Source organism: Orbicella franksi, chromosome 8 (genome assembly GCF_964199315.1).
Source record: "Orbicella franksi chromosome 8, jaOrbFran1.1, whole genome shotgun sequence".
Lineage (NCBI taxonomy): Eukaryota > Metazoa > Cnidaria > Anthozoa > Scleractinia > Merulinidae > Orbicella > Orbicella franksi.
This window is the reverse complement of record NC_138152.1, coordinates 18,567,029-18,584,647: the sequence shown is the minus strand read 5'-3', so window position 1 is coordinate 18,584,647 and position 17,619 is coordinate 18,567,029. Positions and strand designations below refer to the sequence as shown.

At 39.2% G+C, this 17,619-nt stretch overlaps 2 protein-coding genes across 2 annotated transcripts in view; both read left to right on the top strand.

The window, feature by feature from the left end:
• LOC145495199 (methylcrotonoyl-CoA carboxylase beta chain, mitochondrial-like) overlaps positions 1 to 17,619 on the top strand; it is a 170,747-nt gene that overhangs the window by 104,969 nt on the left and 48,159 nt on the right. Inside the window, exon 12 of the mRNA XM_081474779.1 lies at positions 11,955 to 12,098. Coding sequence (XP_081330905.1) covers positions 11,955 to 12,098 — 144 coding nt within the window. The remainder of the gene's footprint in view (positions 1 to 11,954; positions 12,099 to 17,619) is intronic.
• LOC145495197 (uncharacterized) lies at positions 4,610 to 6,505 on the top strand. Its single transcript, XM_081474778.1, has one exon. The coding sequence runs from the start codon at positions 4,699 to 4,701 to the stop codon at positions 6,502 to 6,504; it is 1,806 nt and encodes a 601-aa protein (XP_081330904.1). The 5' UTR covers positions 4,610 to 4,698; the 3' UTR covers position 6,505.

Here is a 17,619-nt window from a genome sequence, read left to right as displayed (position 1 = left end):
TAGCAAGTGTTTTCTTGTTCGACATTGTCATTCAGTTTGAGTGATGTTCACTCAGACTTGTTAGATATTCTGTTTACCATTGTGCCCAGAAGGCTCGTATTACTGCTTTGTGATACGTTGCTCTTTTGTCAGTTCTTTTCTTGAAATCTCAGAAAGGATAAAGTTACGATCTGTGTCTTCTCCCCAACCCTTGTGTCGGTCAATGTTAGAAGGCATTGTCCACATAAGAAATGTGATGAGGTTAGAGGAGAGCCATCATTGATATCCATGTAAGGATAGTCAGGGATCAGCTGTTTAAGACAGCCTCTACTTCAGTGAGTATTGTGATTAGTTCAATCATATTCAGACAGGCTTTCCTTGTAGTTTTCTTTAAGCATCATTTCACCAGTCCTATCAGCCTTTCGTAGAATCCTCCCCACCATGGAGCTCTTTCTGTTATGAATTTCCAGATGATGCTATGGTTGGCAAGGAACTGGTGTGATGTATTTGTTTCAAGGAGTTTAGTTTTCATTGTTTGAAGTTCTTGAGCCCCAGCTTTAAAGGTCTTTGAGTTGTCTGAAATGAGGCTTTCTGGGACTCCACAATGACTAATAAATTTTCTGAATGCTCTGAGGAAAGCCTGAGTGATCCGATCTTCCACTTATTCGAGATGCAAGGCTCTTACTGCGGTACAGGTGAATAGATAAATATAAATTTTAGACGAAGTTTGATTTTCTTGGTTGCGGACATATAGAGGACCTACATAATCAATTCCTGTAAATTGATAGGCCTGTGATTGCTGAACTCTTGGTTTCGGTGAAGGTGGTATGGGTATGGAATGAAAGGGTGGTCCTTCTGTTTTTTTTTTCTGCATTTGGAGATGATTCTTTTAACAAGTTGTTGACCTTGAAGAATCTAATATGTTTGTCTCTGGTATGAGTCAATGTTTCACATACTCCACCATGCATGACAACTTTATGCATGGATTGGATGATGAGTTTCATGAGTAACTACCTTTGGGTATTTTTTGTTTTTGTTTTTGTTTTTTTACACTCTATTTCAAATAACACAGGATTATGTTACAATAATTCAGCCCATTACCAGTATATCATACTACATTAAACTACATTTACATTACACTACCTTACACTACATTAAACCGTGTTATACTGTGTTACAGTTTTACTTTGTGTTGTTTTCTATTCCTTTTCCTTTGACACTACATTATAGGATTAAACCCAAAAAAAAGGAAATTACACATAGGCATATGCACTCCAAAAAAAAATACGTCTACTCAAATTGAGTTGTTGTTAACGGAACTAGTCATAAACTTTTTATGCCATAACTTACTTGTAACTTATCTGGACTTATTTGAGACTTAATTTCTCTATTGACTGAAAATCCTTCAATACAATATTTTGATAATGCGATATTTGACAGAACACAGTCCTAATGCGGAATGGAGTGAGTTTTTTTGGGGCAAGGTATGCATAGATGGATGGATGGATGGATGCATGGATGGATCAATCAATCGATGGATCTTAGGACACAAAATTGGCCTCCCTGCAGAGTGCAGGAGGGGCGAAAATAGATGACTGATGATTTATATGAGTAGCATGAGGCAATGTAGATTGATAGGCCTGCCAAATTGCAAAATTTTGACAATGTCGCAATCTAGGTAATATTTGGCTACGTAACGTCTCAAAACTGGAAGGTTAAGCTCTGAAGAAACTTTAACTTTAGCTCTGAAGGCATTCGGTTGCTGTGATTTTGAGGGGAGTATGTGAGCAATGACAGTGTGTGAAGAATTAGATGAAAGAAACTCATTATCCAATAAAACACCATACGCCATTTTCAAGTCGGTGTCCATGTCTCAAGATTGCGTGAAACTGATGCTTTGACTATTCAGTCATTTTTAACCCGGAATTGGCATCTGCATGTGTTTAGGGCATGCAACATAGGGTGCTCAGAAGACTTGCCAACCTGCCGTAAATGATGCAAAGCGTAGTTACAAGCTGAAGAGTCACAGGAGCAAGAACCCTTATAATTCCATGCTTGGCAGCTCTTAACAGTGGGTTCTGATGGAGGAGTGGTGGAGAATGAGGAATATGACAGAGTAGTTGGCCATGGCTTTGCCCCTAAGTATTTTGAGCACTGCGAGCATGTGGGAGGTTAACTCTGCATTGTAGGTGCAAATCATCACCAAATAACCTGCTACAAAGGCTGATAAATCCAATGAAATAAGCTTTGGGTTTGCTGACGTACCTGGTATAAAGTCCTAAGGCCAGTCGATGGTTCTTTTCTTTACTTGATTATCCTTTCCTGGTGAAGATGCGGCCACAGATGAAATTAGGGGTGGTGCCAGTGCAATCGCTTTTCATACATGTAAACGGTGGACTTCTAATATTCCAAGGCCAACTTCTCCTTTTGTTGCTGGACCAGGCCAGCTCACGGTCAAGACAGCCTTGCTTTGTGAATGATGGTGACAAATGCTCTCTAGAGGCAAACAGCCTGACTTCAGGGTTGTCAGCTGCAAGGGCCAGATCACAGAGTGGAGGGAGATGCTCGAATAAATTCAGCTGCAGTGAGGATGGAAAGGCTTAATCCTGATACAAGACTAAAAGCTAAAAGACTTCTGGATAAGGGGTGTGTTCTCTCTAATAATTTCCAATCATCACCTGCAGTGATCCTTATACAATGATTCAAGCCGTGAGATGAGAAATGGACAGGAGAATTCAAACAATGTTTTTTGCTCTATCTATTATTTATTCCATATTGTAAATAAATATGGATAAGGCTAAATGATATGAACAAATAGTTGATGAAAAGAACAAGACATTACACAGGACTGGGAGTTCTGCACTCACTGACATCGAAAGAGAAGGACAAAAAGAAAAGAAATCAAAGAGCGCTTAGAGCCTACTTCTGAATGCAAAGGCCTTTGCCAGATTCAATTCTGGCTGTGTACATGTAAGTCATTTAAAATTGTAGAAGTGAAATGAAATGTATTTCTTGCCTTTTGCGTGAGCAGACTTTAATTGTCCGCACTTTACTATGGAAATGCTTGCTATACGGGTTAATGTCTAGGTTGCATTATGATTTTCAAGTGGGCACCCACTCTGATGGGCACCTCACTCCAGTCAAGGAAGAACTCTTGGGGACAAAGCAGTTATTGTATCACAGCTTACTACCAGTATGGAATTCTTGATTTTTCAATTGTCTTAATCAATTTGCCATCAATTAAACACTGCTAAAATCGAAAAATGGATTTTTATCTTAATTGCTTTTAAAGTATTAATATTTAACCAAAGCTGTAACAAGAAGCTGTAGCAAACCGGGATGTTAACTATTAACATTTTTGTTAAAGAGAAAATTGTAAAACTTCTTTTTAACCCTAAAAAAGATTCCATATTTAAAAACGTGACATTCCCCACGCTGTATGCGTTACACTTTAAACCAAAAACAGATTACATATTAAAAAATGTGATATGTTCATTATTGAGTCTCAAAAGGATGTGTGCAAACATGCGAAATAGATTGGCATTGTTCAGACAATCTGTTTCTTAAACTCAGAGAAATAATCAAATGAAAGTTTTACATTTTCCATTTTCTGTTTCATTAACGCTTTTTTAATATCCAGTTGTATTTTGTTTTGTGGTTACCACGCTTTGCCTTTTTTGCTGAATTTTTCTCTCTAAGTATAGCTGCTGTCAGCTGATTTAATTTCACAATCCACAACATGCAACCAAAGGCACTGCCATCACCAACGTACAAAAGGTACAAAAATGGCATACAAAAACAGGAAATAACCTTGCCTACGTGCAAAGGTCTCAAAACATTCACTAATCTTGCCAACATGTAAAGGTGCACATTAAAAAACTGTTTGGACTAACAACTAATAAACTACAAACTGCAAATGTGCAAAAACGAAAATCAAAACATGTGATTCCCAAGGGGAAAATGTCCTGTCATGTGATGTCACTTAAACCGGATATGTATAAACCGGAAACGAAGAAGTGGCCACACCGGCCCCTAAATGGGAATGTTAAACAACAGTCACATTTACACGCAAAGTACAGGGGCTACCGACTATAGCCGAAATATGTAAGGTTTCATAATGTCCCGAGCAACTGTTTGGAAAGTTTTCAATTGTTCAAAGTCATGATCACATGGTTCAGTCTGACTCTACAAGTCATGCTAACACATTCAAACTAATTGATTCATGTCATCCACTTAGTCCATTTCCAGCAAGCACAACCCTGTCACCAGATACGTAAGTACAGTGGTGCTTGCCCTGTTTACATGTTCTCCTTTATGCTGTCGTTTGGCACACATCGCCACAGTGCAACTGGTCTTCACTCTTACTGTGTGCGCTAATCCATCTCGACTAGGAATAACCTCTACAATTCATCCAAGTGGCCACTTGCCTCTAGGGAAGGACTCATCTGCCAATAACACTAAATCACTGACCTCCAAGCTTCTTCTTGGAGTGTTCCATTTCTTCCTTTCTAACAATGTTGACAGGTACTCTCTCATCCATCTGTGCCAAAACAAATTAGCCAAATACTGTCTGCTGCCAAGTTTTCTCAAGCTCAAAGACATTTTGTTCTTTCCACAACCAGTAGTGAGAATAAAGGAAAAGACCAGGGACCTCTCAGTATAACCATTCAAGATTTGTCACAGCAAGAGAAGGTAGCTAGAGCTGAAGCTCTGTGGGCTATGAAAACTGCTGCAAGCGACTATTCATTTGCATCATCAGATGGTATACCACAGTTGTTCCAAAAGATGTTCCCAGGAGATGTGTCTAATAACTTTACAATGAGCAGAACAAAAGTGTCTTACATGATATCAGATGGATTAGGCCCATACTTAAGACAAAAACTGTGCCAAGATATTTCACAATCAGGTTTTGGATACACCATTCAGTATGATGAAACAGGGAATGCCCAAGGCTGCAAGCAGTGTGACATACTAGTGCGCTATTGGTCAGAAGAAAAAAACGAGGTCAGTGTTAGGTTCTTGCAGACACTATTCTTTGGGCGTGCCAAAGGACATGATGTTGCAACAAAAATTGTGGAGATCCTTCAGGAAACAGGCTGCCAGTTGCCTCTCTCAGGCTTAATAAGTTTGTCATCAGATGGACCAAATGTCAACATGACAATTTGGAGTACAGTTGATAAGGCACTGTTAGATGAAGGACTCCCTGGTCTTTTGCCATTTATCCCTTGCAACATTCATGTTGTGCACAATGCTTTCCGTGCAGGTGTTAATGTTTACGGAGATGCCTCTGAGGAACTGGCAATAGATCTTTTCTATTGGTTAAAGAGCTCACCCTCTCAAATAGAAGATTACATCCATGTATTAAGTGATCTTGGACCTGATGAAGAGTTATTTATCTGGCATGTACAATGTAGGTGGCTCACACTTATTCCTGCATTAGACAGAATTGTCAAGAAATGGGAAGCGATCAAGAAATACTTCTTGGAAGAATTGCCCAAGCAACAGAAGCCTTCAAAGACCTTGGAGAAGAATGACCGGTACAATCGTATATGTAGAAAACTACGGGACAAGTCCTTCCCAGTGCAGTTGGCTTTTCTTGTGTCTGTGGAGCCAATCTTGAAGAAGTTTCTATGCTTCTTCCAGAGTGAAGGGCCACTGATTCACCTACTGCATCATACAATTTGTGAACTACTGAAGTCCCTGATGGGTCGCTTTCTCGAGACCCAAGTCCTGGCAGACAAAGAGGGGAAGCACCTGCTGGCAATAGACTATTCCAAGTCAGATAACCAACTTTCCATGTCACAGATGGAAGTAGGAGAGAAAACTCAATCAGCTCTGTCCAAGCTGTCTGATGACCAACAGAAGAAAGCTCTTCTAGGAATGAAACAGTTCTATGTGGACACCACAAAGTATCTGATTGGCCATCTACCATTAGACAACAAGCTTTTGAGAGATGTCTCGTTCCTGCATCCAGTTCTTAGGAATAGCAAGCATGGAGCACAAGCTATATGTAGACTGGCAGTTATGATGCTAACACTATCAGAAGAAGTTACTCTGGTTACAGATGAGTGGAAAGTGTACCAGTCTGGGCAAGTCGACGAGGAGAGCGCCACAAGAAGAGTTGACCATTACTGGGCAGATGTGTTCCAGGAGAAATCTCTGCAGGGAGAGTGCAAGTATTCCGTTCTTCAGAAGCTTGTGAAAGGCCTTCTCTGTTTAGCTCATGGCAATGCGGATGTAGAACGAAGTCTTTCTGCAAACAAGAAGACAGTTACTCCTGACAGAACTTCTCTTGGTGAGTTGACAATAAATGGCTTATGTACTGTCAAAGATCATGTCAAGGTGTCTGGAGAGCCACAAAATGTTAAGATCACAAAAGGGTTGCTTGAAGCATCGAGAGATGCACACAAGGCACATGCAAAAAGGCTTGCTGACGAGAGGGAAGAGCTGGCAAAAAACAGAGAATGGAAGAATCAAAGAAAGAGATGCAGAGGGAAATTGAGAAACAGAAAGAAAAAGAAGTAGAGAAGTTGGAAAAAGGAAGACTAAATTTGTCTGACAGAGAGAAAGAATTGACGAAGGCTGTAAAACAGAAAGACAGTGAGCTACACATTGCTAAAACACTCTATGAAGAAGCAAATGAACGACTTTCATGGGCAATTAAGGACAAAAACATCAACGAGGCTGCAATAGCTCAAGGGCTACTTGAAGTTGCCAAGCAAAAGTTGGAACATGCAGTGGAGCAAACCAAAGAGTGATCAAACAAGGGAGTTGAGCTTGACAAAAACAAAAAGAGACTCCTTGAAGACTACTCCAAGCATCCATCTACCAAAAAGAGAAAAGACTAAACGTGGAGGACATTTGTATGATGTACATTTAAAGAGTAGTAATGTTGTACCCATGAATACTTCGAGAGCATGGTGGTAATGCATGAGTTCAGTAGCATTGTTGAAATTATAAGAAATGATTGATGTGATCAAGAACGTTTGCTTGGATGAATTTAAGACTGAATGTGTTAAGAATATGAAGTTTGAGGTTATTTCCAACAGCGTGCTTTCTGGTGTTGGAACAGAGGAGCCTATTGCATTCTGAATAACACTATCCTTTAGTGTATCAGCTGTTTAATATTCTGTTTTGTTGAGTGTATAAAATGCAGACAGATAAGGCAATAAAAAGGATCTTTTTGCTTTATATGTGTTGAAAATACTTTTTAAAAATCCCTATATTCCCCCTATATTTTTTAAAATTCCCCTATATTATCCCTGTATTCTTGTAAAAAAAACCCTATATTAAGCCCTATATTTTTGAAGGAGGCAACATGAAGCCCTGCCCATTGTGAATCACTGTTAAGGAATTAGACTCGACTGGTGGAATCTCTTTGATTTGTTGTTGATGCACTTCAACATGGAAGTTGAGTCAGTCCAGTAATAAATATGGGCCAATTCTTCTTGAATAATCTTGGAGAGCCTTACAGAGATAACACTTGCTGTCAGTTCCAATCTTGGAATTGAAATTTCACGCCTGGGAGCTAATCTTGCTTTCCCCATGACAAATGTACGGTGAACTTGGTTGGTCACATCTTTCAAATGGAGGTAAACAATGGCTGCATATCCTTGACAAGAAGCATCTGAGAATAGGTGCAATTGTACTTCTTTAACTTCACCAAATCTCTTAGGCTTGAAACAGTGGTCTACTTGCTTTTCTTGCAACTTTGGGAGATCGTTTAGCCAGTGCTTCCATTGCTCTTTGTCAGCTTCCTGTAATGGGTCATCCCAGCCCAACCTCTTTCTACTGATCATGAGTATAAGCAACAGCAACTTAGCCTTCAGGACATATGGTGCGATGAGTCCCAAAGGATCAAAGATGGAATAAGCACCTGACACAATCCCTCTTCATGTCATGGGTCTCTGGTTCACTAGCTGCAATATCTTCTCCAAGACCTCCCATACAAATTTGTCTTCTTCTGTATTCCACTTAGGGCCAAGAGCACTCTCTGTAGGAAGTCATTTGAGCTCTAAATTACCGGTAACCACAGATTTGGCTCTTTCAGACTCTGGGATCATAGCAGCACTCCTGTCATTACCTTACCACTTCAACGAGCGGAACCACCTTTCTGTAAGAACCTGTGCAGTCAACTTGCTAAAATGGCTGCTTTCTCTGTAGAACTTGTTGATTTCATCAAGTCATCTACATACATGTTGCGCTTCACTGTCTCTACTACTTCTGCATCAAACTCCTCCTGATGCAACTGGGCTGTCTTCCTTAGAGAGAAATAAGTAACACTAGGTGAAGATGTAACACCAAATACCGGTAGATGTTTCATAATGCGATACTCTTCCATTTCCATTGTCAGGTCCTCATTCGGCCACCATAAAAATCTTAAAGTGTCACAATCTTTTGGGTCCACCAGGACCTGGTGAAACATTCCGTCTATGTCAGCAACCATTCCAACAGCTTCTTGTCTAAATCGACTAAAGACACCCACTTGCTGATTTGTCTGATCCAGGCCCTGCATCGGAAACAGGTCATTTCGCCCCAGGTCGTTTCGTCCCAACTCAAAGTCATTTCGCCCCAGCTTAAAGTCATTTTGCCCCAACTTTAAAGTCGTTTCGTTTAGTAATTTGAAATGTATTTACAAATTACTAGGGGAATAAAATGAGTTGGGGCCAAATGACTTTGAGTTGGGGCGAAACGACTGTAACTCCCTGCAGCAGCTGCTGATTTAGCTATGTGCAAACTCTGCTGCACAATCATAAACCACCCTCACCTTATCAGGCTTCAAAGGATGCATTACTGGATTGTGAGGGAGGTACCACACTGGTTTATCTCTTGTATTCAACTCTTCTTCATGAACCCTTTCTGCATGTCCCTTTTTAGTGTAGTCGTTCGTTGTTGTCTGATACTTCTCCAACAATTCATCATCCTTTATGAGACATCTCTTCAATAACAGGGCTCTTGGCTCTGCCATGCCTTGTTCTTGGGTAAGTACGATAAGTCTTGTCGCCAGGGCAAGGCAACTTCAAAGTGTCCATCGACTTGCTGCAGAGTCCCTTCCATAATTTCTAGGGCTCTCTTATCTTCAACTGATGCACAAACTTTGGTCTCTACTTCTGAGTTTTAAAAGTCTGTTTTCCGTAGTCTTTCTAACTGCCGGCATAATTCTTCATCTCGAATTTCCCATTCAGTTTTGCTGTCCAATAACATAGTGGCGTCCTTCTGATTTGTCAATTTATCAGTGGATTCTTCTGTAGGACCTCAGCCACTAACATCATCATCATCTGATTGCTCATTAAATCTTGAACCTTTAATAATCAGACTAGCACACACATTTTCTTCTTCCAAGTCAGGAACATTGTTGTGAGCAATACAGTTCTCTGTGGTATGTGTGAAATTTGCTGAACAATTTGGGCCATCCTTTTGGCCACCAACAGGACCTATTGCAGTCCATCCTAAACTATATCTGACGGCGACTGGTTCATCTTCCTCTCCTGCCTTGTACTCTAGCAGAAGGAACAAATTTGGCTTTTCCTTGAGACCAACCACCAACATAACTTCTCCAACGTCTAATTCCTGCAATTCAATATTGCACAAATGACTCCACTTCTTGAGGTCTCCCTTCTTGGGGATACAGTCACTTGAGATTGGCATTTGTTTCACTGTTCTCACATTTTACAGTTCCACTGACATGGTTTCATCCATCGATATCACCACAATGTCCAGCAATTGACTCTACAGTAGTTGATCCTGAGTGCTGTAATTTAAGTTATCCCAGCAGTTAAATAAATAAACACAGCTTGTTGGTGTTGTTTTTCTTACCAACGATCCATTTCTTTTGGGAACAACTCTGCTTTACATCGACATTGATAGTCATTGAAATTTACACCTTCCTTCCTCTTGACAGCATTAACTCAAATGCACTCAACACCCTGTGATTACTTCTAGTAATAATATAAGAAAAATCTGCATTCCAAGCATCCCTAAAGGGTAACAGGAAACAATCGAGTGACAGATGTTTGCACCCATACCGGTACTTCTGAATGCCAATAAATTTGGCATTCAGAAAAAAAGAAGTAGGGACCAAGTAGGAACCCGTCGAACAGGGCTTTACTTTGTTGATCTGACAAGATGCAGTGCTGTCCTTGTGGTAGAGTCATTCTATGCTGAGCACAGTATTTTATTTTAAGATCTCTAAAAATATAACAAAGAAAGAAAAAATACAATTATGAAGGTCGCACCTGGAATTGAGACCCCAGAACCTACATGTATGATTGTAAATAACTGAAGATTGAAGAAGTTGTCACAGAGTGAATACAAGTGAGGAAAATAACCGATATTAGCAGGGAAAATAAAGAACAACAAATCAAAAAGAAAATGAGAACCAGCGATACCAGGAATTTATGACTTGCTTTGGTGATAAGAAGTAGTACTTTGTTTGTCATAACATCTCAGACAAGGATCACCAATAACTTCATGGATGTTTTCAACAGTATCGCATCTCCTCAGTCCATTCTCTTACCATTGAGAAAAAAAAGCTGCTGAGGAGAAGCTGCAATACTTTTTCACTGCCAAACACACTAAGTGTAGTCTGAAAACAGCATTTAATGTTTCTTGAACTGAGCTAGGGGTAATTCTAAACTATACGCATCCACAGTAGCACTCTTTGCAGTAAAAAGGAACAAGTAACATTACCCAAAGAACAACAGCTATCCCCGGTCAAAATGAGTGTGATATCACAAGACACATAAAAAGCATGTTGTGTGACGAGAATGGAGTGTATCATGCTAGCAATGCTAGAGCGCATGCGTAATACGTGTTTTGTTCTACCACAAGGAAAAGCACCCGATGTTAGCGTGTGATCCCATGTGAAATGTGTCTTCCACTTAGTATATAGTAAACACTAATGATAACTAGTATGGGAATAGTGAGAGAATAGTACCACAACGAAAGCAAGAAGTTTTCCGAAACAAATTTATTATAGCTTTGTGATGTTATCAAAAACGTAACTCAGACAAACATGTTTTACATAGAGTGAACAGTTACCTACCTTACCCTGCCCAATTCCCTTGCTGCAATGCTAAACTAATTAATTGAAATCAACTAAATAAATGATTCACACATTCATTGAAGTTCCAAAAAGAAGAAAGCAAGCAAAACTTTCATGGCTTTTAAACATGCATACATGTAACTTCAAGAAGTATTTATTTCACACTTAATGATACTACCATCACTGTTTGGCATGAAATTACATAGACTACATTAGGTGAAAAGGATTACGTCATAAGAAGTTCCACTAAAATTGTACAACACTGAATCAAGAATATCTCTAGAAATATTGGAGCAATGTTCTTCAAACTTGTCATCAGAAATGTACAGAGGAACAAAATGGCACCTGTTGTGGCTCCACTCCCACTCTTGGCTCCATTCTCTTTCTGTCAAAGACAAATATCCCTATTTGCAACCCTTTAAAATTGGACAGAGGGTCCTGTTCGGGACACACATGGTGCCCATATTGTCTTCACTCTCCTCTCTAGATTGTTGGGAGCAGATGATCCTTGTTTAAGGCAAAAAATGAGAATTCCAGTCTTAATTGAAATAGGACCAGCGGCAAAACTGTTGTCATGACAATGGCACAATGGGTGTCATTTTGTTTCTTTTGTGATGTACATTTCTTGTGCCAAGTTTGAAGAACACTGCTCCAATATTTCTAGAGATATTCTTGATTCAGTGTTGTACAATTTTAGTGGAACTTCTTATGATGTAATCCTTTTCACCTAATGTAGTCTATGTAATTTCATGCCAAACAGTGATGGTAGTATCATTAAGTGTGAAGCTTTTACTGTGAGCATGCCCAAGTAGATTGAAACTTATTGACTCTCATTGTCAAGAAGCTAGATTTCTCTTGAGATGTAAAGATTAGCTTATCGTGCCAAAATATCTATGCTTTTGTTGCTGACATGGCCAGTTTTTTTCTATAGGTTTTGCTCGAATTCATGGCTATCCAGTTGGAATCATTGGCAACAATGGAGTGCTCTTTTCTGAATCTGCGCTTAAGGGAACACACTTTATACAGCTCTGCTGTCAACGTAAAATTCCACTACTATTTCTGCAAAATATCACAGGTAAGTATACAAACCAAAAGAGGTTTGACTGTGTATGTGCTTTCAAATGTTGTAAATGGCAATTATTCCCGGGTTTATTGATTATTTCATGATGTCAATTGTTCGCTATTGCTAGACTTTATTTCAAAATCAAGGTGACAAAACATTATGCAAGACAACTGTCACAGGTTGGGGTGGTTCATCCTCACTCTCTGTTATTTTGCCAGGTTCTGTTTTTCTGACTTATGCATTATGCATGCATAAGCCTGATAAGCTATCGAAATTTTGTCAGTTTGAGGACGTGATGTCATGTGACAGAGCTTTGGAAGCATGAATAGTGTGACAGGTAGACTAGGTACTAGTAATTTCAAGCAATTGTTTTCGAGCAAAGGCGGCCAATGCTACATTTGTAGAGCGTAATCGTTGCCAGTTCTTGCTACATTGCGTTGTCATTGTACTTCTTTGCTCAGCTTTTTGTCGGGATTTGGTTGCAGTTTTCAAGGTAAGTTATTTTCCTTTTTTTCAATCGTTCTGTTGTGCTGTTTTGTCATTAGTTTTTTCCTTTCAACGGATATTGACTGCACTGTAAACAAGCTTATGAGATGACTTGTTTATTCTTTGGTATTTCATTCAGGTGTTGCTGAGCGAGTTGTTTTGCTCATGCAAACTCAGCTTTCAAACTATCAGCCTTGTGGTTACTCACATGGAAATGTATCTGTCACGCCATTAAGAAATTGGGCTGTGCATTCCTGTGTAAGCTTGTTTCTTTCAATACTCTTTTCTTGGCTGTCCTTTCAAGTAAGTCATAATGTTCTTTAGGTCTCAGGGAGGTGTGTACAGTACCGCAAATGATCCCCAGACCAGAAATGATCCTCAACTTGGACCGCAAATGATCCCCAACCGCAAATGATCCCCGACATGGAAGGCAAATGATCCCACTGGAAAACGAGGAATGGTATGGAGTTTGTTCCTCGGGTCGAGATTTCAATTTTTAACCTAAACAGAAACAAGTCATGACTGACCATATTCTCGATGTAGATATAATTTTCATGACAAATATTTCTTCTGATAGATTAGCGTAAAAGCTCTGAGGAATGCCTTGTAATCAGAGGACCCTGGGAATGAGGTTGCCTTGTTATCGGCTTTGCTTATACCACAACATTTCATAACAATTTAATCAACGCAAAAATTGCAAACGGATAAATAACATCAGATAATTAATGTTTAATTTTCTCGCCTGCCTGGGTGCTAGAGACTTTCTAGTATCATTTCCGGTTTTGGTGAATCACATGAAATCAAAATCCTCTGATACCCAGGATACTCTTGTTACTGATTTTGAAAGACCGGGGGAAGAAATTCTGAAGGATATCAGGTTGTAGTATAGTGGAGTAACCTATGTATCAGTTTAAGGTTGTTCATGATGCAAGACATCTTTGGTCTGGAAATCCTACACTAAAACTGCTTATGGCTGCCATTCTATTTTTAGTCTGTAATGATATCCTGTCTCTCAGTTTTTCTGCATATGTCTCCCACGGGTAATGAAGGTAAGTCTTAGATTGCTTAACTATGTAAGTTGACCAATTAGTGATCCTGTCAAGATTTAGGACACATTTACATCATCAGCATGGAATTTCTGGCTGTAAATTGAAGATGCGAAAGCCAAACCGGCTTGGAGTGTTGAGATGCAGACTTTCTAGCTCACAGAATATCATTTATATGACTAAAAGGTCATTAATATGTCACAATCGCTCTCACTGGTGACGTGGTATTAACACAAATGTATAAAAGTTGTTTATGTCTTCGTTATGGTAGCATTAAGCTATGCGTAGATCAAGCCAAGAGAGATGGTGTCACTGTTTACGAGCTTTTGTTTTTTCCGTGATTTTTCAGAAGAATTGTCAAGAGAAAATGAGACTGAATTATTTATCATGAGAATTATTTATTTTTGTCAATATCTTTTCTTTACATTTATTCTAAGTTATTTGTTTGGATGATGAAGAAAAAACAACATGGAACCAAACTCCATGCCATTCCTCATTTTTTGGTTGGATCATTTGCAGTCCACATCGGGGATCATTTGCAGTTCGGGATCATTTGCGGTCCAATTTGGGGATCATTTCTGGTCTGGTTATCATTTGCAGTCAGAGATCATTTGCGGTGCTGTACAGGTGTGTGCATCTACTGATGCATAAATCAAACAGCAAATTAAATTGTTATTCTGTTGTCAATAGTCTTCTTGTCTTCGATGCTGTTTTGGTGAATTAATAGAAAACTTGAACTGAGCATGCGCAGTCAGTGTTCTCAGTAGACATTGAGCGACATGACCATGTCTTGTTGTCGCAAAATAAATATACCGAGTTACTTACCTCGCTGGCCATTGTCCCACTAAATAAATGTACTGAGTTGTTTAGCAAATTAGCTCGGCTGCCACATATGCACTAAATGAATTTGCCATGTTATTTAAGTGGAGTGAGTTCTAAGGCAGGAAAAGGAACTGAATGATAATGGTTGAAATACTAAGTTTGGCATATTAAGATGTCCATTACACATAAGTATGCAACAGCAGAGCATCAACGGTCTCTTTGGTTGTATGTGATTATTGGGGTTTAAGATCCCACCAATGGTAATAATAATAATAATAATAGTAATAACAATTAATTACTCATATTGCACCTTTTAACATGCAATGATCAAAGGTGCATTACAGTGTACTTCATAAATTCCAAAAATTGTATCAAATTTTTAAAAGCAAGTTTAAAAAGGTACATTTTGAGTAAGGATTTAAACTGTTGAACTGCGTTTGATTTCCATAATGAGATGGGCAAGGCATTCCACAATGTGGGACAGCAACAGAAAAGATCTGTCTCCAAAAGATGACAACATCTTCCCACAAGGGAAATCAAGTAGTAATCCATCATTTGATCACAGCTCAGTGATAGACAGATTGTTTCCTAACTGAAATTAAATCACTGATATACTGGGGTGACTGACCAAGCAAAGATTTAAAAATGATTAAAAGTATCTTAAAAGAAGTATGAAATCTCACTAGCAGCCAATGAAGTTCATAGAGTACAGGGGTAACATGGCTGAATGTAGATCTAATGGAGCATAGCTGATTATGAAGTTGGGGTCTGATTTTTTTCCCATAACTTAATGAAATATGATAATATTGTTGCAGTGCATTACTGATATGATGCTAAGTAGAGACCATAAGCCATGACGATGCCCACAAAAAATTTATGTTTTACCGTCGAATTTCGCAGGTGCCTAGATCTGTTCAGTATGCCTATCAGTCTCAGAACTTGCTCAAGCTTAATATGTAATGCCAACGTTCAATTCCAAAAGAAAATATGAAAAATTAGCCTCTGTTGTTCACATTCCCCTAAATACGCATGTGGTTTTCTCACGTTGTTTTGCACAGGACAGCTAAGAAATGCACAAAGATTTATAATGCACGTGCACAGCCATTGTTCTGCTCATTAAATCTTTTGTTTTGTGACATTCTCATTGCTGTTGCCGTCATGTTTTGCTTAAGCTCCCCAATATTTGCACAACATGGTCAAGGAGTTGAACTCGGAACTATCGAGAACAAATCCAGATAGTGACAGAGTGGAGGATTTGAACTAGGGACCTCCAGATTTCAAAGAGAGTCACTCTATTCATTTCTAGTGAATATGAGACATGTTAATCCCAATACAGTTGAACCACCACTTTTTTTGGTCCAGGCAGACAATTCATAGCTTCACTTTTCTTTTAACCTCTCTACAACGGTAATGACCACTAAAGCGCGTCCCAACTGTCAAAATTACGGTGGCAAATAGTGAAGATCACTTCCGGTGACATCATGACAGCGTTCAGTACGGCTTTCCTGCCGTAGCCATGTTTTCTACTGCGGGAAAGTGCCTCGTTTCACGTACTCTTCACTACGGAGTATAGGCCTGCTGTTTATTTCTCATGTTAACGCTTTTTCAGTGTTTGAAAAGCCTAGTTTTAAGATAAAGTACTCAATCATAAAAATCCATTCAAAGATAAATAATTGTTTCTTTGTCATTTGTACAGAAAATTTGAACGATTTAAACATCTACTGTGAGCGACAGTTATTTTTTACCGGGCCGAACAGTCGCAGATGAGAAAGCTTCTTATGTACTAAGCTGAGCTATAATATCATTGCTTAATGCTGTTCAAAATGTATTTTATTAAAATCAAAAGTTTTGTATTTTTGGGCTTATCACATTGTACAAATACCCTGCCCATGTTGAAATCAAGCTTTATTTCAGTGTTATTTTTCATGATTGGAATGACAGGTGGTTCTAAAAGCAGCTGAGAGGCAAATCTAAGTTCTGGGAGATGTAAGTCGGATACAGGAGAAGGAAATCCTCGTCATTCATCAAGCCTATGTCATATGAAAGTAGAATAAAGTCCCTGGTTTCCTTGTGTGAAGCCATTTTTGTAAAGACACGTAGAGGCTGCACACCCTGTTGCCGTACAGCAAAATCTTAATCCGTTTGAGTTTTGCCAAGAAAATGGCGTTGTCAGCCTAGCCCCTCACGGCCAAAGTAGCTGTAGTAGTAGCTCGCCAGAGCATATGTTAAAGTCCCTAATAACTTTTCGACAACAGCCAGTTAATCAACGACCGCTTCTTTATTGGAAAAGGTCACAAAACTCGATCCATACTGCACGTTGTTTGTGTGTTTCTGTTTGGTTTCTGTTTTATTGAAATATTTTCAATAAATAAATTACAATATTAAGAGAGAAAGCCACATCAGCCATAGCTGGTTTTCATGTGGGCCCTCTATCCTGGTCGAGTTGGAATTTGGAGTATTGGTTTTTGTGGATGGAGGAAAACCTGAGAACCCGGGGAAAAACCCCTTAGAGCAAGGCAAGAACCAACAACAAACTCAACCCACATGTCACCAGGCAGGAATCAAACATGGGCCACATTGGTGGGAGGCGAACGCTCCAACCACTGCACCATCCCTGCTCCCCTATTTTACATGCCGCACTAAGCATTAATTTTTTAACCCTTTGAGCCCCAATTATGCATATATGCATAATTGATGGTCATGCTTTTTGTACCACTTGTGACATCATCAATTTAAATGTCATAAGATATTCGTGATAAGTAGATAGTAGAACTAGGCTACACCTTTCTGTACAATGGTCAGGTTTAGATATTGATGACATTCTGACATCGCAGATCGAAAAACAACATCAGTTTTGTTGCAAAAACGGTGGTAAAATGGTCCACTATGCCTATGATTGATCAAGGCTTCACCCATAATTAACATCCAACTTTTCAGGGCAGCCAGAGAGAACATGCGATGCAAAAGGTAGCCAGAGTAAAAGGACTGAGGAAAAAAGAAAGGAAAGGGGCAACAAACAAAATTGAGAACGGGTAAAAAAAAGTCCAAATTTTGGCTTATGTGCATGTGCGGAATTGAAATATTGCTCAATTTTGTACTTAATCCTCAAAAAACCTCTCCTTTTGGTAAAAAAGCTTTCTTAGCCAAACTTAGGCTTATTTAGCGTCATGGCAGCCAAA

Coding starts and splice junctions, on each gene's coding strand:
- LOC145495197 (XM_081474778.1), top strand. CDS start 4,699: ATGAAAACTGCTGCAAGCGACTATTCATTTGCATCATCAGATGGTATA.